Below are 23302 nucleotides of genomic sequence, written 5' to 3'. Positions count from 1 at the left end.
ATCGTGCCAGATGCCACCACGTCAGATTTTATAGTTGTCCTGCTGCCAACTCCCATTTTGCTGCTGTAGATCTATTCCACCCCATGAAGCAGCTTAAAAATTATTTGTAAGAAGAAAGAAGAACAGCTGTAATATTATCTTACAGTGTAATATTATCTTACAGAACCAGTCTAAATTTCCAGTAGATCATGGTAAAAAGCCAGACTTTTACATTTTGTCAGACAGTGATTCTCTACATGCCAAATTCTGTGGTTTATATCCAGTTCTTTTTCCCCACTCTTCTACATTTCAGAAGTGTTCCATCTTCTGGACAAAGACAAGAATGGAGTCATCCAGATCTCTCTGCCTGAGGTAAGGTGGGTCAGATAGAAATGCCACCTGATCCAACTGCAGCAGTAGGCCACACTAAAGTACACTTATTTAAAATCACTATTAGTGATTTAATCACTATTATAAGAGAAACATGGTAGTGATTCAAAGGGAAAGTTTGTTTATGTGAAAATGCTCTTCAGCCCACAAGGCCCATCTGAATTAGTATAATGAACTTTTACCTTTTATGAGCAAAAAAGTAAAGATACCTTCAAAGCCCCCAAGGCTGATGGAGAAGGTGCTTACACAGTGTATTTCACTATCTCTTTTTAGAGGGCAGTGGTCAATTCATTAGAAAACACACAGCAGGGAACTCTTCTTTTCTGGCAGAGAATGTACTGATCAACCTGCCAGAATTAGAAGAAACCTTTTAAGATGCCAGGTCTTTTTTTTCCCACATTGTTTTTAATGCAAATTTTTCTTGTTGAAGCTGTTGTAAAAGCAATCAGCTTGAGCCCTCCCTTTGCAGAATACAAATATATCTCAGGAAACAGCTGGAAGGAGCCCCAAGAGGTCCATCCAATTAGTCCTCTCAGCTGAAGACTGGCTTGAAGAGAGGAGGATGGCTAGGAAGCCCTGTGACCCTCAGTCAGTTAGTTAAATCTTGCTGAAATTGTACATTGCATGCTTCCACCCTAGAGCTTTTCAAGGCTGAAAGTTGAAGCTTTCTCCAGCTTGCCCTGTAGAACTCATCTTCCTTTGGAAGAGACCCCACTTGCAATGTTAGAGGCTGATCCTGGCAGTAGATTCCTCTGAAGTTCAAGAACAGATGGATCCTACACATATAAAAGATTAAAATGCAACTCCAGCCTTTCCCAGCTTGTTCTCCCGGAGGCATGGAGGAGTGCCCCAGTGGCATCCTGTAGACCTTCCTGATGCCCTGACTCCTTGTTCTGTTTCTCCCTCAGTGGCTGTGCTGCACACTGATTTGAACCATGGTCAATCAATTCAGCAGAGACGCTTTTCTGAGCATGAAACCGATTGTTTGGCACCTCCTTGTTGTGAAAAACAGAAAGAGAAACTTGTTTTTATTCCTGGCAAGTTGCTTTAAGCCAATAAAAATGATCTACTGTCAGTTATAAAATAAATGCATCCTCAAACAAACAAATAAACAAACCCAGGACTGACCTCCTTTACTTTTCCTGCCCAAAGAGTATTGCTCCATGCCATGCTGAAATCTCATCAATTTTGACTTAGCACGAATGGACCCAGGTGGCTGTGGTTTGACTTCTGACTGTGCAGCAAAGTTCAGCAGTGTTCAAAATCCTGGAAGGGATCTCCATTGCTGCAAAATCCAGCATATGTTTTGCTCCATGCTCAAGAGTGTGGGCAAAATTTATGTTGCTGCCCTGGCAACCTCCCTTCACAGACAATTGTCAGCTTTGGCTGTGCCAAGTGTCTGCAGAAGCTGGGCGTGAGGAGCTCAGAGGCAGATGCTGAGCTGCTGGGAGCCCAGAGGATTTGGGCACAGACACAGCCCCAAGGATTAACTGGGAATCAGGAAAATGTGATGGCATTCTTCCACAAGTCTCAGCTCAGTCCTTTAGGAGGAGGAGAGAGGATGGAAGGTCAGGTGCAATTTTCTGCAGTTATTTCAGCTGAGATCTTCTCCTGTGAATGTTTGTCCATATGCATGCCCAAAGAGGGGATCTGGAGCTTTAGTTTAATGAGTGATTGGAGCTTGGAAGATCATGAAGGCTAGAAACAAAAAACGTGCACGTAGGGAGTCCAGGAGCCTGAGAGTGCGGGGGATGTGCTAATGTGGATTGTGACTTAAAGAAGAAACTGAAGCTAGGTGGCTTCAACTGTCTTAAATTTGGCACTGGCTCACAGTGCTGTGCTTTCTAAGATCTATTTGTCCTCTTAAAAAAGCTTCTCTCTACATTGAATTATATAGTATTCTAAAGAGTAACATCATAGCAATGCAGACAAGATAATCTAGCACTCTGTATTAGCAATCAGAAGATATTTCTGGAACTTGCAGTAATGATCTGATGAGACCATGCATGTCATGGTCAGTGACATGTCTGACACTTCTCCCCAGGTGCAGGAGTGCAGGCTGACATCTGTGTCTTGAAGGCAGATGTGGGGCCAAGACTCTGTCCCCCTCTTTGGTGCTGTGTTTGAGGGAAGCCTTTCTCCACACTTGCTGGTTCCTCAGCTCCTTCTTTGAGCAGGAAGAAAGCATTTGTTTGGGTCCCATCTCTGAACATGGGATGTTCTTGTGACAAACCCCACACCTCATGTCTCCCAGCATTTCTTCTTGCTGCTGGCCACAGCTGTCTGACTAAAAGGGATGCATGACCTGTGCCAGTGCACGGCTCTGCCTTTCTAATTGATGTCCTCTGCCAGTAAAAGAGAGAGAAATATTTATTTTGGGTTGCAGGATAAAAACAGCCCCACAGTAGGAACCCCACTGTCCCTCTGCACGTATCACTGGCCATGACCTGTGTGCAGCTGTCAGGGGTTGCCACCAGCTTCTCCTGGCACATATATGCCCACTGACCAACAACAGACATCGGTGTACCTCTGCTTGCCTGGAAGACAGAGCTACCTGGGGCAAGCTGAGCTCTCCAAAAACACCAGAAAATTCTGGGGAATTCTCTGCCTGCTCAGTAGGATGAACGTGTCCTTCCCTGCCCTACATCTTGCATATGCAACACATCTCCTTGCTAACCATGCAGCAGGGTGAGCTGGCTGCTTGCAGCTTCAGATTTGCTTTCTACTCACACGCGCTATTCATGAGTTTGTTCCAATTATGGTCAGAGAGGCCTCTCTCCACAGAACTGGGAAAACTCAAACATATGCAGAAATCCATTGCATGCTCCCACTTCTTCTCCTTTTACAGCAAGCTTGATGCCCCCATCACAACAATTCTCACATTTATCTCAATGGCTCTCACCCTCCTGTACAGGATGGGCAGAGAGCTGCACTCCATCTTCCTTTATCTTTGGAAAGCAGGCGGCTCCAGAGGAGCCACCTCTTCTTTCATTTGTTCTTTGAGCACAGCACTTGGCTATCAGGTCTTAGAGAACAACTGCTCAAAAATAAGCCTTTTCATGGGATTGAATGTGCTTCTCCTTTTTACTTGACACATCTGCAAAAAGATGATTAATGTCCACCTGATTTTCCTTCCCTATGCTGCAAGCTGGGCAAATGTCTGTGCTCATCAGTTCTCCCAGTTAGTCCTGATGGGGCTAAAATAGCTTTTGACTAAAATGCCTGCAGCAGCTGCTGTGGAAGCAGTGGGGCATGGTGAGCTGAGCCAGAGCTTGGGCATCTGGACTTTCTGCACTCTTACACTCTGTGTGTTGGCTGTGCTTCATTTTTGGAGCCGTGAAGGGCTTCAGCTCTCCTTAGATTTGAGTAGCTCAGTCGTGGGGAATTATAATGCAGGCAAGTCACAAAGGTTCATGAATTTGTGATCCGTTCCCTGTCACAATGAAAACTGTGCTGTGTGGCATTCTCAGCACTTTATAGATATGGTAGAGCTAAAGAGACTCCCACAGAAACTCTGCCACAGCTCTTCAGATCTTTCCTTTCTCTCTCCACTTGCCCATAGAAATGTTTTCCCCTGCACTGCAGGCTGGTGAACTGGAAACTTGAACTCTGTACATTGCTCTGGTAAAATGAGATTCACATTAGACCACATTCAGAGTTCCAAATGCCTTGTGCACTAATTGCTTTGTGGTTGCCTACAGAGGAACTTCCCGTGGGTATAAATCCTAACCCACCAGCATCTGACTGCAGCTTTGCACCAGAATAAGTGTCTGCATTGTGGACGGGACAACCACAGGTACTTGGGATTCTGCCTGTGAGCTAGGAGAATAAAAAGAATCAACCTTGTATGTGCAATTATCTGTCACCTGTTCATCCTCCCAGAATGAGACATTTACAGGGGGATTTCTCCATCAGTGCAGATTCATGGCTTATGAGTAAGCACAGAATAACCAGTCCTTTACAAATTCCTTTTCAGTCTTTATTTCAGACAATCCTGCTGAATCTGACTCCATGGTATGTTTTCATTCTTCCTTTTCATACAGTTCACACAACCAGGCAGGCCTGGAAGCACTGAGATACTGTAGGCACATTCTTCCTTTCCATGTTATTCAGGATGCATCCAACATCCTAGCCTGCTATTGTTATCCCAGGCTAAGCCTATGGACTGGAGATTCAAATTCCATAAAAGCAGGTGAGATTCTGGGTGCAAAAGGAACCCAAATTCCAAAGCTTTTGAAGTTTCTCCACCACTAATGATGTCCCCAGCGATAGTTCATCTTAAAGTAGTGCCCTGCTCCTGCCTGACAAGCTTGTTGCCATGGTGTCTGTCTCTCTCTGTATAACTGGCACGCACAGCATAAAATCCTCTCTTTCTTTAATAGAGCAAATTACTTCACTTGTTACTGTTGGCCACTCATTAACTCCTTCCTCAGTCTTTGAAATCTTCGATGCAGCTCTCACCTGACTTGCACTGTGTGGGCAGGAGGCGCTTGGGGAGGGCTGTGTGCAAAGACAAAGAGCAGGCAGGAGAAAATAATCCTAGGAATGTATCTGAGGGATGGACTCAAGAAGTACCTGGACAAACACTGGAATAACAACCAGGAAGAAGCTGCATGAAACAGCTTTTTGTCCATTCAGGAGCTGAACAATATCAGGAACTGGAGAAAATATGTTTTTCTGTGACCCTGCATGTTCCAGGGAGGAAGACATGTACACTCCCTTCAAAATACAAAGGGCTGACTTAGGAAAAAAGTGCTCTTTTGATATTTGAAAAACTCTGTAAAACATTGGTAGTTTTGTCTATTCAGTCACCTATAAACATGTAAAAACTACATTGTCATCCCAAGGAGGGATTAAAGTATTTCTCCAAACCCACCTCTTATTCATTCAAAAAACCCACAAACCACCAAACTCAAAGGTATTTTTAAGTTCAGACACAAGCTGGTGTGCTCCTCGATGTGACCCCTTAGCAAATTAGGTTTTCCTAGGCTAGTTTAAATGATCTCGCTTAGCTTGATCTCGCTCTCACAGAGAAGATAACAGTGAAGGCCTTCTTCCAATGTCTTAAAGCTTTTCAGGCTTCCCTAAATTCCCATACCCTTTTTGATAGCGTCTCTCTTATTCTCCTAAATGCACAGACTGTCACATTTTTATCTCTACTGTATGCTTCTTTTCAGCTGATACAGTGAAATGTTTCAGTGTTCCTTTGTTATACGTAAAAAACCACTGAGGCTGGTTTTGAAGGGGAACTTTCATTATTGTCCTCGGTTGTTCACTCCCTGCCAGTGAAGACACAAGCCATACCCAGATAACAGGGTCTGTACTGTGCTCCAGACCTGCCACACCACCACCAGTTGCTGAGGTGGAGCAGCAGGAATAGCTACAGTCACCGGCAAGCATCACCTAGGTGCTCTGCTGAGGCCACTGAGTAACAGCTCATAGAACCCAGGTGCATTTGGCAGACTCCCCACAGAATCCCCAAGAAACTTTCAGTCTGTCCATGTAGAAAGCACCACAGATCTTCCCAAAGACGTGTCTTCACTGCATCATATATACATGGGTACAGTAACCACATTTTGATGTAAGTGGGTGTTTTCTCTGTCTTTACTCAGCCCAGTGGCTCCACGGGGACGCCACTGAACTTCCCACCATAAACGTCATTGCCCTGGCAGTGGCATCACGGACTATGAAGAGAAAGTAAGCAACCAGCCTCCTTGCCATTGAGGGCCTGCATGTAGGCACAGTAGCTCTCATTGCCTTTAATACCTCTGAAAGGAGTCAGGCTACTTGTTTGTCTGATGAAGCTTTCAAAGGAGAAGGAGAATGGGTCAAGGCACTGCGACATTGCTTTAACAGTAAAATCATCAGTGCTCTCTTCAGTAATGATGGGCATCATTTTGCCACAGCTTAGCTACAGATAGCACAGGATTTGGCATTTCCAGAGATTTCTCATTTCTCTGTCTTAGTTTCTCAACACACCTTTTCTCGATGAGCAAGCACTCCTAGGCCAGTTCTTGGGCAAAACTCTCTGGATACTTGGACTTCAATGTTACCTGTCTTTAATAATGCCATCCATGTAGGCTTGATCAGGAAAGAAAATATTTCTTCTTATTTCAAGAACTTTATTTGGTAATTGATATAAGTAAGATAGCTGTCACAGTCACTAAGCCAGTCAGCTTAAAACTGTGTATGTTTGTAAAACTGTGTGTGTTTTCCCAAGCTGTAATCACACTCTTAGACCACTGTGCAAATTTACCCAGTACACATACCAGAGCAGGTATGATCTCTTGGGAGTTAAAAGGAGCTTTGTGACCAACACAGTTTATTCCAAATTGTGTTCTGCTACGTTTTAAAAGATCATCATATTTGCTTATTAATTTGCATGGAGTCGGAGCTCAGGAAATGTGGTGCTTGTCAAACATGGGATTGATGTCTGGTGATGGCTGGTGTTGTGGCAGGCAGTGGGGCATCCCACAGGGTCTCTGTGTTGGGATGCAGCAGCATTCCCAAGGGATATTCTAGTGTTCAGGTTGTGGCATATGAAGGATGCTCCCATCTGCCTTGAGTGAAAGAATCTTTGCTGGGAAACTTCGCCCGGCAGATGGCAACTGTGAATACAGGAATCTGGGAAAACACTTTCAGTTTCAGACAGAATCACCATAGAATTAATGAAACAGGAAAAAAAAAGGAGATTAAAGGCAAAATGAGAAAATTATAAAGTACCAACCTGACCTCTAATTTGTAAAGCACCTCTAGCCAGAACCCTGAGAGAAGGAGCTATCTGAAACAGCAGTGGTAAACTTAATAATGACAAAGTTGATTCCAGCAGAGAGTGCCAGCTTTCTACATGTTAATTTAATTTGAACTCATCTCAGTTTTGGGCTGGGATTTTTTCTGTGTGTGTGCTTTTATACATGCTGATAATGTTTGAATTGCAGGCATGCTGGTTTGGTGCATGAAAGCTTGAATGAGAAATTATCAAACCAAATTTTAGTGTCCAAGCTGACTAGAGTACAAACAATGAACAAGCTTTATGGAGAGAGAAAATACAATTAATTTCAGAGTATACACCTTGCACTCTATGGTGATACCAGTAACATGAGTAAGAGGAAAAAAAAAGAGGATTTTTAAAATGATGTGGGTTATTATTATTGGTTACCTTGGCACTGACAGATTTAATTTTGCCTGTCCTCATAAAAATCCTTGAGCCATCTCTCTCCATAGGATGGAAATATTATTCTAGTTTAAAGGATATCTCCCCTCAGTACCTGATGTCCTGTCACCATTCTGTGATAAAATGGAGCTGTGTAATGGTGATGCCCTGCTGTCACTGGGGACGTACATTTTTTTAACACAAGGTATATTTTGTGAATAACATATACATGAGCATGTCTTGAGTAATGTGTTTGTCAAAACCATGGTATTGCTTCTCTGGATTCCTACACATACAACAGATGAAATTTCCTCAGATACCAGGAGAACGATTTTTATTTCAACTTTCTTTTCCTCTGAATGAACTCTTCTGTTCTGGGATTTCTGGGAGAAAAAGGTAAGTAAAATACTGTTGGCCAGGTCTCATTCATTTCATTTAAAAGGAGCTGGTAACACAGTGATAGCTGGCTTGAGGATACTCAATGTTTCCTTCCCTAAGTACAAGACCATTTCATGGAGGGATGGAGACAGCTAAATCAGAGCTCAGCTAGAGGAGGAGTGATTCTGGCTAGACTAACAAGGTTCACTGCATTGAGCAGAAAGTGCTCAGCATATTTTGATATTGGTTCTGATAGGCTGAAGTTTGCTGCTGTTTGTGGTAAATTATGCTCCATGACATAGGAGTGGTCAATAGAGAAATCTGGGAATACAGCTCATTCAGAGACACTATAAAACCAATTTTACCACCAGCAGATCTCAAAAGTACCACAGAGCTAGACAAGTCTGTGCTGCAATATGCCTTCAACCTGCACTCCCTACGTCTACATCTAATTAATTTTCTTAATTGCATAACAGTGCTCTTCCTAATTACACTGGGGAACCACTCTTGGTTCTTTATCTATTGCTCAGATTATTCTGGCTGTCACTGTATCAGCGCAGTCCCCAGCCTAATTTTGTGCTAGCCCGCACAGACTGCTCGGGGAATGCTTGGCAGAGCCTTCAGCTGCTGCAGCGACATCTCCCAGGCCTGGATGGATACCCTCAGTCACACAGAGCTCCTGGATGAGTAGGGCCACTGAAGCCATGGGATTGTTGTGGAGACACTTCCTGCGTGGTGGAAGGGTGTTGTTAAGATCTCCTGTGAGCAAGAGCCACTTTGGCAGTGCTTCAAAGGTCCCACAAAACCCAGGAGCTCTGTGCTCTTCAGTACCATCTCATCTGGGCTATAACTACATCTTTATCAGTAGAACATCCTTATCCTGAAACAAGGAGCACAGTCACCCCCAATGACCTACCAGACAGAAGGAACCTCCACCTCCAGACACTTCCATTTATCCCACCATTGTAACTGGAATACACAGGGGTGTAGGTGGGCACGCAATAAAACCATGCAAGAGTAATTACATCCAGCAGTAAAAGGCCAGGTAACCCAAAATGCCAGTGTGAGGAGTCTGCTTGCCAGGGAACACACACATCCCAGCACTGCCAAGTACATCTGCCAGGTACCAGTGCACTTTACTCATGCTGAAGTTAAATGCCTGAAGTGTATTCCACCTCTTTCAATGGCACCAGGGTGCTTTAACACAGCCTTGTTGCATCTGGGTTTCCACCATTCCTGGCAAGTAGCTGGAGCCTGGATCTTTTTGGCGCCATCCCCATGTTTTGCTGAAACCAGCCAAAAATTTCATAGTGATGTTTGGTAGATTTTGTATCTCTTTTCCTCCTTTGTTTTCAAATTTTGTAGAACCTAACTTCTTAGCCAATGGGTTTGCCAGGAGCTTTCTCAAGAAAACATCTGCTGTACTCCAGGAGAAGATGTTCAATATAATATTGAAGTAACACACTTGGACCTGATCAAAGGAAATAGATTTTACAAATTCTAACTAAAATGAAAAACTTGTAACTGGATGTTGCTAGTCTTGCTAGTATTTGGCAAGATGAGAAGAGGGATCAGACGTTTGTATGGACAAAAGGACAAGCAGTGGTCTTGTTTTAATCTTTACTACTAAACCCCTTTTTGAAAAATTACAAAACTTCTTAACTTTGGGCTTTGAACTGACCACTAATATTAGAGACTGAGAGAAAACCTGCTGTGAAGTTTAAAATAGCCCTCCATCTGTGTGGCTACTTGATCTTGGACACTTTGAGACAGGATGGTCCACTGGATTGACTAGAGTTCCCTTCCAGGAGACCAGTGCTTGCTCCACATTACCTCAAACAGACTTGTCCCCACCTGCTCTGCAGGTACCACCAGCGCTTTGAATTTCACCCCTCTGGGCTGCCAGGAGCCTCCTGTCAGCTTCTGCTTTGCTGAGCACAGAGGAGCTGACATGCCACAGAGCAGAAGGAACTTGTGCCCTCTCAGAAAGGTTCCACTTTTCCTCCTCCTCCTTCCTTTTCTGCTTTTACTACATCCTAAATAATTGCTACAGAGTGATAAGTCATATGTTTATTCTTTATTTATAGATTTATAAGGCAATGAAACTGTGAAAGGTATTTGCAAAGCCCAGTTCTGGCCAATTATTGAATTGGCTGCAATATTTTTGATTAGTAACAATTACTCTAAAGCAGAAGACAACCTAGAAAAGCAGATTTTTTTTCTATAAAAATAAATTATAATGTGTGGGCTTGAGGGAACTAAGACATATATTAAAATTATTTCATATAATCCTGGTCTCTGCCGATTGAGAAAAACCTCCCTGGGTCTCTAGGGCTCCCTCAGGAAGCACAGCATGGTGACAAGCCATGGCTCTGATTTTCAGATCTGATGATAATGGTGACTATAGACCCCAGATCACCTGAAAGCATCCCTTCTTAAATCCTGTTTTCTAGCAGCTCTAGAAAATTACTTGTGGGATGGAATAAAAAATCACAAGAATTTAAAAAGCTATCCTGACAGGGATCAGTCCTCAGAGGAGAAGCATCTGGGTGCCCAAAGGGACAAATATCTGTCTGCAAACATGCCTCTTAGTGATGATGATATCCAAGCTGTAATGCTTCCTTTTCATCTAGCCCTTTTAACTCACTCCCAGCAACACAAGGCTTTGGCCTGAGATTTTCTCTGTCATCCATTTCCACAACCAAGATCTGTGAGACGGATCTGCTTTCAAATTGGCTAAGACATGTACCAGGTGCCGCATCCATGAGCACTGCACAAACAGTGAAATCCAAAAATTGCCTTTCAGCGCAGCCTGATTAAAACCAGTATAAAACAGAAGCAGGGTCTGCCTGAGCCTCCAGACCCATCTTATTGCTTTGGGATCTCTCTTGATAAGTGACAGTCTGCTCTGCTGGAATTGCAACACCATGCAACTTGGTGCTGAGTTTTAGAAGAGAGTCCTCTTTCTAAAAAAGGAAAAGTTCAGCATGCAGGCTGGCAGAGCCCTGTGTCTTCTGTCACCCACAATATCCAGTTAAAATTATATGCTCAGTTCCCAAGTGAAAAAGTTCTTAACATTCTCAGTGCCACCCATCAGCCTGGGCAGATATCCCAGACCATTGTGTTGAATACAGGTTCCACCAAACAAAATAGGCTCTGATACATTTTTCCAGCCTGGACCCTGAGTGGCATCTTTGCTTCAAGTGAATTTGCAGTGTATAAATGTTTGAGAATTCAGTACATGATTTCCCAAGTGATAAAGAAGGGCAATAAAATCTGGGCCACACTTTTCAGGGTTTATAGGAGTAACAGGAATAAAAGACAATAAAACATGAGTTATCACTGAAGTCACAAGCCTGACTCTAATACAAGCAAAGGTCAGATCAGATAATAAAACAGTTCATTCTTTCTAGTTCAGATTAGGAGGTGCTCTAATCCTCAAAACAACCTTGTTGATTATACTCACATATGCCAGTGCCAGTGGCTTGCTCTAAAAATAATAAATATGATTAATTTTAGTTTTGAACATGAATTTTTGACTATGATGATCATGACTCAATACACAGGGAAGAGTCAAGGGGATGTCACCAGTTCCTCCTCAGTGGAAGGAGTTAGTATCACTTGTTTCCAAAAGCATTTTCAAGGCTGAAACTCTTCAACTGCAGAGACACAGTGAGTACTTGTGCATGGCAGGACTAGTGAAATGATAACGTGCCAGCTCCTTTTGGCAGGGCCTGGGTATTTTTAAGCAGAGCTTTTCTGGAAGTTTTCTTTCCAGCTCAGTTGGTCCCAAGCAGAGGAAAGCTCCAGGTCCCCTTGGGCTCTGCCAGAATGTGCTCCTGTCTGGCTGGGCAGTGGTGCTGCTGCAGAGATATGTGCTGCCTGGGAGTTCACAACAAGCTCTATCAGAGGAGAATCGAGGGAAAAGACCCTCACAGGGATGTCCACCTCATTTTAAAGGTCCTCTGCTGAGAAACCTGCTTAAGAAACATGGCTAGAATGAGCCAAAGACATATAAATGATGGAGAGGTGTTGCAAGCGTCTCCTCCCCCAGAGAGGCTTTGGTGACACAGTCTGACCTATCCTTGCTGTAATGGTCTCACTTTGATTGTTGAATTTCCACTTTTTTCTTTTAACAGGTGGAATTCATTATGTCCATTTCTATCCTGTATGTAGCACCTTCTGTCTGTAAAGAAACATGGACAGATTGCAAATGCTCTTGGGTATTGATTTTGTTGACACTAAACTTTAAATTTGGGCTGATTTCTGAGTAGGTATAAAGAATGTTATGAATTTGTTTTAAAAAGAACTCCACTGAAACACACTAAAATTGGCAGGAACCATTTAAAATGTAACATAAGCCTTATTTGGGTTTTATAGGAATACATATCCTTTTCTCTTTAAGAAAAAAATTGGAATGTGACAGCAGGCTCCATGATGTCTGAAAAGTCAATTAGAATAAAACATTGCCCCTGGCTTTCCAGGTGGCTGCATCCTTTATTTCCAGCTAGGAAGGGATGCCCCTAACTTTATATTCATTACAGTTGTGCTGCCAGTGACTCCCACCAGTGCTGGAGCTGCCTTACAGAGGTGAGTGCAGAATCAAACTGTCAGCACAGGATGGATCCCAAGCATGAGCCCAATCCCAGCTCACAACAACTGCTTTGATACAAATCTCTACCCAGGGACAAGCTTTGGGTGAGCCCTGGCATGGGGGAGAGGAGTCACGGACTGATCCTCTGTGTCCTTTCACAGAATATTTTTTTCTTGATTGTTAAACATTTTGTGAATATGACTGCAAGATAAATCTCAGTTGGGTAATTTTAATAATATCTTGGAGGCTGGGAGAGAAAATTCAGGAGGAGTTTAAAGAAAGTGCTTCTATTTCACACTGTGTTGCAGCAGCTGAAATTAAATTCTGATTAATATTGTTCAAAAGCAGTAGTAAGTGACTGTACAGACCTTTGATTGTCAGTGGTTTTTTAATACATGCCAGAGGTCAAACAAGTAAAAGACCAAGAAGATATGGCCAGGGGGCATGATGGGGAGAAAAAAGGGAAGGGGTATTAATGTAATACGTGTGGCATGTACATGCCTGCTATTTAACTACAGCTCCTGCCTGCTTCATACCCTCAGGCAGCCTGAAGCTAACTAATAACCCTGTCATCTGGAGAGAAAGCACAACACTGATCATCACAGTTTCACAAATAAGTAATTTTAAATTAATTATATCACATCCTAACAAGACCAGCTCCTATCTTACCTTGGATTACCTTATCAGCACTGAATATATTAATTTTGCAGATAGACCTGGGAGTGCTTGAACAGCAGCTGATGCTGAGTGTCTCTGTGTCACTGCTTGCACCTCCCTGACCTCCTGAAGTCCTGATGAACAAGGCTCACCGTGCAGTGAAAGCCAGGGACTTTTTCCCTTTTCATTTAGCCTTGCCTGATGCCAACCCACAGCTGCACATCTCTCCCACTGAGGTTATTACAGTCACCTCAGCTATTCCAGATTATCTCGAGGTTCAACCCAAAACCAAACCTGGAGTTGGTGACTCAGCTCTCCCATATGCAGCTATGCTCCAAAGCACCTCCCTCAACCATTTTGCTAAGCCCAGTCTGTTGGATGACAAAGCAGCCCCTTTATTTTGATATTCCAAGGATATGAATGGCACTGACAAGTTGGAGAGAGGAGAATTGTAGTAATGGTGAAGTACCAGAGTGGCTAGAGGGAGATCTTGGAAAGCTCTCAGCCTACCTCTGTAACAGCTACCTGAGAAATGATCCTTCAAAGTGCTCTTTTTCTCAGAAAGTGCCTCTACGTTGAAACAAATCAGACTTACTGCATTTCCAGTCCCAGAAGAGAGCTGAAGCAGAATGGGAATATCAATGAATTGATGCAATTTCTTTTTCCTCAAAATTTTCATTTACAGGAAAGGTGTTTGAAATCAAAACATTGACATAATTTTAATGTAATCTTCAAGCAAAAAAACCCTCATGGCTTTGCCTTTTAAACAATAAAGGAGAAGCAAGGATATTTAAAATAATGGTAACTCCCTTAAGCCAACAAAATATTCCCCACCTGGCCTGGCATGCTACAAACTGGACACATTTCAGTTCTGGAAAAAATGGGGACAAGTAACTGCTATCACAAACTGTGTAGGAGACACTACATTACAGCAATCCTTCAGGTCACTCTTTGAGCTCATGCAAGAAGGATTTTCTCCCTTCAAACCATTAATCACGCTGCTGATGAGTTCCAAGAGAAGCACAAGGTTAACTAATGTTCCCCCCTTTTGCAGATGTTTTTCTTTGAAGAGAGAGAGAGAGTGGCAAAGCTCAAGAGGCAGGAGTTCAGAAGGAGCTGCAAGAATCAGACCGATTAGTATCCTCCCAGCAGTCATATTTTCACCCTAGGAAAATGAAACTTTGCCCAATTAGCAATATTTTATGACTTGTAGTATAAGAGATCTCTCTCAACAGCTGTTTATAGTTTTTCCAGTAAAAGTTACCTCTGTGAAAGATAACTAAGCCTAATGACAAAATTGGGAAATGCTATGACATGTTTTCAAAAAGTTTGATCTGAATTCAAGGTTGGTGGGAGCAGGAGTGAATGATAGACTTGAGGCTCTAGTCAAAGTAAATAGTTTCTAGTGAGGGCTCATAAGGGCAGTTGTAGCAGGATGCTCTGCCTGGAGTGGGGGGGAACAGCTCGAACAATACCCTGTTTGCAAAGCTATCAGCAGTGAAAGGAGAAGGGGGCTGGCATGCTGCTTTTGGTGTTGAATGATGCTGAAAACAGCCTGACTCATCATTCCCAAGATAAACATCCTGACAACATGTGAAGATGTGGCGGACCTGATAAAGTACCTGATACAAAGGGACAAGCAAGTGATACTGCTGATAGCTTATCTAAAGATGCTGAGCTGACACAGCTGGCCTGGAGACATATGATGGACAGAAAATCAGTTAATATATAAAAACCCAGTCCCAGGTTTTAACAGCAAGGTCTTCATAGAATCATAGAATGGTTTGGGTTGGAAGGAACCTTAAAGATCATCCAGTTCCCACCCTCCTGCCATGGGCAGGGACACCTCCTACAGGTGGCGTTCCCCATCCAACCTGGCCTTGAACACTTCCAGGGTTGGGGCATCCACAGCTTCCCTGGGCAACCTGTGCCAGGGCTCACACCTTCCAACATACTCCTTCTTGCCGTGTGTTTGGAGATTCCTCCCTGGAGTGGGGACACCCCTCAAGGTTACTCCTTGAGGCTGAGTTAAAGAGATTTGCCTGCAGTCGTTGGCATGGGTGAGTAACATCAATCTCTACTTAATAATTGCTTTTGCTTTCTGCAGTATAATTGCTTCAATATTGCTTCAAAATAGTATATATAATACATAACTTCCTCTACTGTAGTAAATAATTTTGATTAAGATCTTTTAGTCTAGTCATTGTAATTATTTATTTTTATATAAATATATTTGGTTCACTATCCTTTACCTTCTGGGACAAAGTTGTATAAAGGTTCAGTTACACCTATGTAATCCTCTAGCCATAAGTCATTGACAAATCTGGGGCTAAGATTGGATCCAGCAGCAGCTGGACTCCTCTCTAGGAAGGAGTTTAGAAAGCAAGGGGGTTCTTTGTCCCTCATGACTCAGCAGAAGACCTTCTCTAATAAACTCTAGCTGAAGCTCCCATTCTGCCCACCACAGCAGTATAACCAAGGCCAAAATTATGCAGATCAACAAACTCTCCATACTTGAATCACACTGATTTTTGAGTTCTGGGAGGCCTGGACAGCCCAAACTGGTAACCAAAATGGTGCTGGGATCTGCACTAATTTGTGTTCCACCTCATGTGATCCCGCTGTCTTTCGGCACCAGAACTGAAAGAGGGAGATGTCGTGGCCCTCAGCTCTGGCTCCTCTCTAGCTGCTGACACATGTTAGGGACATTGGCAAACAGCTCCTCTACAGAGTGTGCTGAGGAGCCGCAGGGTCCCGGCAGGTGCTTTATGTCCTGTGCAGTAAGACTGAACAAGAGCCATACATTTGCCAGGGGACTAATTTGAAACGTATGTTTTGACTGATCCGCTCCACGCAGGCACAGTGATCCTGTCTGTAGCACCACAGAGGGTCTCTCTCATTATTCTCCTCCCTGGGCCACATAGTTTTCATGTGCTTTTATCTTTTTTTTTCAGGATAGGATTCTTGTCATATCATTTGTGGCTGAGTCAGATCTACCCAAGGAAGCAGAGAGAGTTCTATTCTTGCGGCTTGAATCTGGACTCTGTATTCAAATCCCTGTGATCTTGTGAAGAGTCTGAGGGCAAGACGTGCATCACTGCTGCTCTGGACTGTCGCTGGTGGCATAACATGGTGCCTCTCAGGGGCACTCTGAGAACATCACAGTTAATGCCTGTGTCTCTGGGTCTTTTCAGCAAAATGGGTTTTCTTTCCCCACTGGTTTCAGACTGTTACACTGCAACACTGCAGGCTGGCCCTGGGTGCTCCTGGGGAAGTCCTGCTCAGCTGGAGGGAGCTGTGGTGTGTTACCTTGTGTACAGGACTGACTTCAACCTACCCCCAAGCTAACCAACAGGCAGGTCTGTTTTAATGGTTTTCGACAAAAAAAGCTGCATGTGATCCCTTAGTTCCTGAACTTCCCTGAAAATCGTGACTATATTTGGATCTTCTTGTAACAGAGGGAGGCTTTTGTGGGCAGACTAAGGAAGAGGCCTGCTCCCAAGCCTTGGTGGAAAATACTTTGGGAGGACTGCTCACAGGAGACATCCTGGCAGCTCAGATGTGGGTAGTGTCATAAATAAAGGACAGTTAATTTAAGAAGGGGAAAGATGAGATGAGAAAGTGTAAAGAATAATAATCAGAAGTTAAAAATCCCTAAGGAAAATATCAAGTCAATGTTAAAGGTCAGAATAATTCTATTTTTCAAGCCAAATCGTTGCCTTTATTAAGAACAAAAAGAAATGATAATGTAAATATCTTGATACTGTGTTTTCATTTCAGGCTTGGTATGAATACTTGTATAAATCACTGTCATTCAAGTCCCTCCTGTATGTATCAGGCCCATCTTTTCCACATTGTTTCTGTGCTTTTTCCATTTCTATCACATCAGCCCATTCTGACCTTGAGGAAGTCTCCTCCTGTATCTCTGTTCCCTTTCTGTGAAATGAGGGTGATAGTACAGCAAGGCTGCAAGGAAAAAATGCCCTGGAAGTACAGTTTCATAGTGGGTGCTGTGAACATAGCTCAAGGAAATAAGCTCTCAAGCACAAGGTGAATTCAGGTTTCAAAACAGCTTTGATGACAAGTTGATCTAAAATTTCTGTTCCACTTGCCCTTGGCTTCTTGGGGTGTTCAAAACCATATTCCAGTGAAGGACCCTGGGGCAGCAGGCAATGCAACGTGGCTGAGGGCTCGCACTTGCTGGTTCACGTCAGCGCCTTTGCTATGTAGGGCTGTCTGCCAGTCAAAGGCTCCCCTCTTGCAAGCTCAAATTAACTTCATGTCGTTCAGCAATGCCTGCTCTGCATGCATCTGCTGCTTCACCTCTCATGTTTAGACTAATGAGGACAGAGCCCACACATCTTGTTAAATGTTTGCTGCAGTGTTCACTGTCACATTCTTGGAGAGGCTTGAAAAAAAAAACAAACACAAAAAATTAAGGCCAAGATTACCAGGTACCCTGAACTTATTATTGTATTTGGTAAGAAAAGGGGTTCCTATGTTCATGGAGATGCTGGGAATATCACAGCACATCCTGGAGACCCGAAGGACGTGAAGGTGATTGGAGCTAGAAGCCAACATGAATACAGCAAAGGAAACCTTGCTTGTCAAAACTGATAACCTTCTGTGGTGAAATGACTGGGCTGGGACATGAGGGGAATACAGTGGGCATTGTCCACTTCAGGAGGACTGTCCTGCCACAATAGCCTCATCGAGAAGCTGAAGAAATGTGGGCAGGCGTAGCAGAATGGGAGATGGTTTGAAAACTGGCTAAGTGCTGGGCCCAAAGGCTGGTGGCCCAAAGTGGCACCAAGTTTATCAGAAATCAGGACTAGCAGTGAAGCCCAAAGCAAGGGGAAGTGAAGACCAACAGGTGGAGGAAGGTGATCCTTCTCTGTGTCCTGATTGCTACCTTGTGTGTCTGCCATCCATAACATTCCTTGAAAAAGAGGTACCTTTTCAAGGTACCCTGCTACCCTGCTACCCTGCTGTGTGTCCCTCTGCTCTGTGCTCTGCCCCAAGAACTGTGGGTGCTGAGTGGTGGAAAGAAGGCAGTGGGGCAGGAAGAAGGGGAGAATGACAGCAGTAAGGAGGTCTTTCAGCTGCCTCTGGCTGTGCTGAGGTGATGTGTGGCCACTGGGGTGAGCTAGTGTGGGAAGGAGGGAGAGAGGGTCCAGCCGTGTCCCTCGGCGAACATAGAGGGTTGGAAAGCCACCAGGAGCACCAGCACAGCCCTGCTGGTGGTGTGGGGAGGAAATCTGCCATGTGGGTCAGAGAGCCCCAGAGGGCAGAGGGTCCCAGCTCTGCCACGCTCAGGCTGCTGGGGCTGGCTGGCAGCTCTCCAGAGACCCTTTCTGTGGTGGGGCTGCTCTGTGAGCACAGCCTGGTTTCTGCAGGATGACTCCAAGCAAAGGGCTCTGACTGCTCCCTCTGAAAATGGTGGGAGTCTTGCTGCTCACCATTTGAATTTTGGAAAAAAAGACAGGGTGGGTCTTATCTCCTGAACTAACACATCTGCAGAACTGAGGATGGTGCTGCTGCCCTTTGCCCAGAGGAAGTTGGTGCCCATCATCCTGCAGCACGACAGAGGGAAATCCTTGGGACCCTTCCAGAGTGTTAAGGACTCCAGGTGCTGCATGCTTCAGCTCTGTCCTCAGAACTGGGCAGATGGGTCCTGGCCCCCCAGCTGAAGCTGGGAAGAGCTGTGTTCACTTGTCCCCTGAGCGTTGTCATGCAAGGATAGACGGAGGACATCTGGGAGAGAGAGAGCATCCACTGCACGTAGTTCTGTGGGGACACACAGCTTGGAGGAGGGCAGGCCAGGGCTGGACCAGGCTGTCCTGGGCATGTGCCAGCTCTCAGGAGCCTCCAGGCCACAACCATGGTTCCAGCTGCTGGCTCCCTGCCCATCCTGCTGCATGGTGAACCCTGGGCAGGGCAGAGCTGGGAGCACTGCCTGGTTGTCTCCACTGATGGGCTCTTGCTCTCTTTTCTTTTGCAATGGGAGGGATCAGCAGCAGGAGGAGAAAGGGGCTGCCCTGGCCCTTTGGTCTGTGGCAGAGCCCAGTCACTGCCCAGGCTGCCAGAGATAAACTTCCACATGGGATGGTTTAAAATATTCCCCTCCAATGGTGCACCTGCTATTGATCGCACGGAACTGCAACTGGAAGATTTCATTCAGTTTGCACAGAATGACTCAACTATATGGTCTGCTGTCTGCAGAAAGGTAATTTTAGAAAGGAGCTTAAAGCACCTGAGCTCTTGTGAACTGTGCTAGGTTCTTTGCCCTTGATGAGAATGGTAATGCTCCACACTTGAAATGAACCATTGTCAGGGTGCACTGACTTGTTAATAGTCCCAGACACTGGCAATGAGAAGAGTAGCACTGTAAATATCACTTTTTCCTGCCTTTGTGACTCCAATTCAGACAGACCAGAAGGGAATAAAGTCTTTAACAGAAGCAGAGATATGAGGGTGATGAGAGCTGGGGACCTCAAAATTTCAGGCTTGTGTTTTTGCGCAGCCACTCAAGTCAGTGCTAGAGAAATACAAAATGCAGACGCTCTGATTTTCTGTCATTTCTTACCCTTTGTGCATTTTGTATGAGGGGCTTTGAAAACAAGAAGAGAGGGAGGGAGACTCTGGCATGAAGGAGGAGATTTGATGTGTGAATATGGCTTTCCCTTGAGAAAGGAAAAATGACTGCTGCCCATGGCAAGCAACCAGGGAGATGCATCTGGTACAGTATTAGGAGTACACTGCATAAAGTGAGGCAGGATATCTGTGAGACTTTGAAAAAGATGCAGAAGCCAACAATGGGTGGAACAATTGCAGACGGAGACCTTCATAGGAGCATTTTGCACAATATTACATGTGGAGATGAGGGGAGAAGAGAAACAGGATTGTTTTTCTTTTAGATCCAAGGTTTCTGAGTTCCTTTTGGTCTTCCCATCTGGGGGCCTACTGAAACCTCTGTGTCTGAACGTGGAGAGATTTTCACGGAAATGCTGCACCTTTTAAGCAGCCTTATACTTACAGGTCTGATACAAAGCACAGACACAGCAGACTTTGAGAATGGCCACAGGAACCACACAAGATACAAGGAGTTTTTAAATCCCAGTAGTCCAGTGGATAGTAATGCTGGAGGCAGGTTCATGCTGTAATTTGTATTCAAAGCCTGAACATTAAAGAGAGACCATTTCTAGCACCTGAAATTCAGAACAGGTCTGCTATTCACAGCTGGAAGTTAACAAATAGATATGATCTCTTATCAGTTTAATATTTGGAATGAGACACTTGAAGGTTTAATTTTCTCCAAATAATACAAAGCAATCTATGGGAGGAAGAGCAAATTGCAAAAATGAGTAAGAAAATATTGTTCACTCTTTGTTATAACTCAGGAATTAGTGAGAAACACATGAAACTATTAATCACAATAAATGAAACTAAGAACATCTGCACACAACATATAATTAATATATTATTGTACACCTCCTTGCCGCAGGATGTTTTGGATAGAAGCAAGAATGGGCAGAAGAAGCAATTAGACAGAATCAGTAAGAAAGGTCTCTCATGGTGCATTAAGCTCTGGGAAGCAGGAACAGGCTCCAGAAGACTGAACTAGTGACTGTCAGCAGATAGAGAGCACACCAGGGGAAGGAGCATGCTATGCTTATCCCATTTCTCATGCTTTTCTCCTACATACCTTTCACTGTTCAGCCTCAGAGACAGGATGCTGAGCTAAATGAACCTTTGGTATGACCCCGTGTGGCTATTCTCATGAATTATCCAAGGCACAGTTTATACATGCTAGGGATGCAATTCACATTCACGCAGAGCACCGGCTTATGGCTCTGCAAACTCTGCTGGGTATTTACAGGGAGAATTTAAGCAGAACCTAAGGACTGAGTTCATACATTCATGTGATCCCATTTTGCCCTATCTGAAATTGCACACTGCCTCTTCTGTGGCTGCTTTTTGGCTTGGGTGCAATTTTAGATGCAATTAGTCAAACATCCTCTCCTGCTATATCTGCCCTGTTGTGAACAATTAGTGCTGCATAAGGGAATACATTCTGAAACTCGGATCCCGGGGATTCCTGTCAATTTACACTGATAGTATGCTTACAAGGAAGGAGCTGACAGTCCAGCTGGAATTAAGTGTTAGTAGCCATGGAGGCCACCATGCACCAGCCCACAGATAGTCCTCCAATTCTTGCTCACATTTTCAGCTTTGCCTGCCTTGAGCATCCTTTTGTTTTCATATGTTACACAAGGTACTGAATATGTCTGAATGTCCAGAAATGCATTTCTTAATGTTTCAGCCACAATCAGAGTTAGCAGATATTTTAATGTGCAACTCATGGGAAGAAAATAATCGGGTCATTAGTTACATACAGGACATTTTCTTCTTGCCAGAGGAGAGGGGACCAGCTGTTAGGAGGCTGACCTGATGCAGTTCCCAGGGTGGTCAAGTTGCCTGAGTGCCAACTCCACTTAAAGAAGGGACAACTTGACTTAGCAAGAGAGATCAATTTGCTCTTAACAGTGGTTCTCCAAAAAAATCATGCTTTGTGGTGATGAGCTCTTCTGCACATTAAAGCCTGCTCATGGGTGGCTGGGTATCTTACAAACCCTTGTAGAAGTTACTTACCAGAAAGGAAAAAAAAAAAAAAAAAAAAAAGGCAGCAAACTGACAAGTCTCCCAAGTCTACCCTCATCCAGAGCTAAATTTTCTGGGGGAGGGCAAGAAGAGGTCGCTTTTTTAGTGATCAGAGCTCATGTGTTGGAAAAGTTATCAGATGCTGTCTTTTTTTAGCTTTGTAAAGCTATTTAGCTGTGTTCTGGAAGTAATTGCCTTTTAGTACTCTGGCTAATCAGATCCCTTCTTAGTTTATCCTGGACTAATTAACTCTCATCTCTTCAAATTATTCCCAGTGCAGCTGATCACCTAAAGACCTCCCATCCCCGTGCAGCAGCTGCTGTCCATAGCTGATAAGGTGAGACATTCTTCATCACGAGCTGTCTTCCCAAGCAAAAAATAGAACTAAATGCTAAGCAGTGCCAGAATAATGTACCAAATAGCAGCTTTTTCTCTAGCTGCAAATTTTTCCTCTCTGGAGAATGCTGCCTACAGTTCTGGATGCTGTTTTTCTATTATATGGGTTGTAACGTGTTACCAGGAAACAAGACTCCATGCACAAGGGACAGCTCAGCCTGATCAAGCATCTTTGCCCTCTCTGGCTGATGACCTGTGTGTGGTAAAAGACTGCAGCTCTACTTGGGTTATAGCATGAGGTGTGCAACACCATTTTCCAAGCATGAGCAGCAATCCTGGGTTACATATCACTGTGCTCCTCTGCACCTCTTAGACATAGGTGTGGATGCAAAGGATGGGTAAATTAGCTGAGGCTGTAAGAAGTAGACAAAGCCACACAGCAATATTAAAGTTCAGGTTTTGTTGCTTTGGAGACCTTTACAAATTTCAGGCACAAGAAAACACCAGTTATTTAATGCTAAAAGGTAGAGTGAAGTGGGATGTTCTTTGGAAAAGAGAGAGAGGAGACCATTGAAAGAGTTTGGGTTAAACGTGCTTAGGAATGCCATCCCAGGGGATTTGTATTTCCTGTGCCATAGCTGTGAGTCTATCACTAGAAATTCCCTGAAAACACTCAAAAGAATCAGAGAAGCTATGAAAGTCCACTGTTCAGGAAGCTTTTGTTAATCTTTCTCTCTGGTGCTAAAAGAGAAGATGTAACCTGTCTGTGTTACTTGTCCCTGAATTCCAGCCCTGAGGCTCAATGTCATGTAAGGGAACGTGGCACCAAAACTGGCTGAAGCTGTTTGCTTGTCAAAGCAGTCCCAGGTGGTGACGCAGTTGCTCTCTCCACCCAGATGGCCACAGAGAATCCTTTGATATCTTTTCATATGACCCCTTCTGATTATTTACCTGCCAGCACTTGAATAGTCAGCCTTGGCATCTTCAGCACTGGAATGGAACCCTGTGAAAGCCTTGACACTGAACCCAAACTTTCAGAAGGGCCCTTCCTATGTGAAGCACCCAAAACGAAGTTCTGAACAGCTGCTGTAATCAGTGGTGTCTGAAATCCATCTTTGGATCTGAGCATTGCAGCATGGCCTGCGAATCTGTGA

At 44.1% G+C, this 23302-nt stretch overlaps 1 protein-coding gene across 1 annotated transcript in view; it reads left to right on the top strand.

Moving 5' to 3' along the window:
* Positions 1 to 1478, top strand: part of CAPN8 (calpain 8) — a 30009-nt gene extending 28531 nt beyond the window's left edge. The window contains exons 20-21 of the mRNA XM_058836550.1: positions 293 to 351; positions 1278 to 1478. Coding sequence (XP_058692533.1) covers positions 293 to 351; positions 1278 to 1301 — 83 coding nt within the window. The 3' untranslated portion in view covers positions 1302 to 1478. The remainder of the gene's footprint in view (positions 1 to 292; positions 352 to 1277) is intronic.
* Positions 1479 to 23302: the final 21824 nt, after the last annotated feature.

This window comes from Poecile atricapillus, chromosome 3 (assembly GCF_030490865.1).
Source record: "Poecile atricapillus isolate bPoeAtr1 chromosome 3, bPoeAtr1.hap1, whole genome shotgun sequence".
Lineage (NCBI taxonomy): Eukaryota > Metazoa > Chordata > Aves > Passeriformes > Paridae > Poecile > Poecile atricapillus.
Note: the sequence above shows the minus strand (reverse complement) of the source record. Positions and strands in the feature narration are given on the sequence as shown.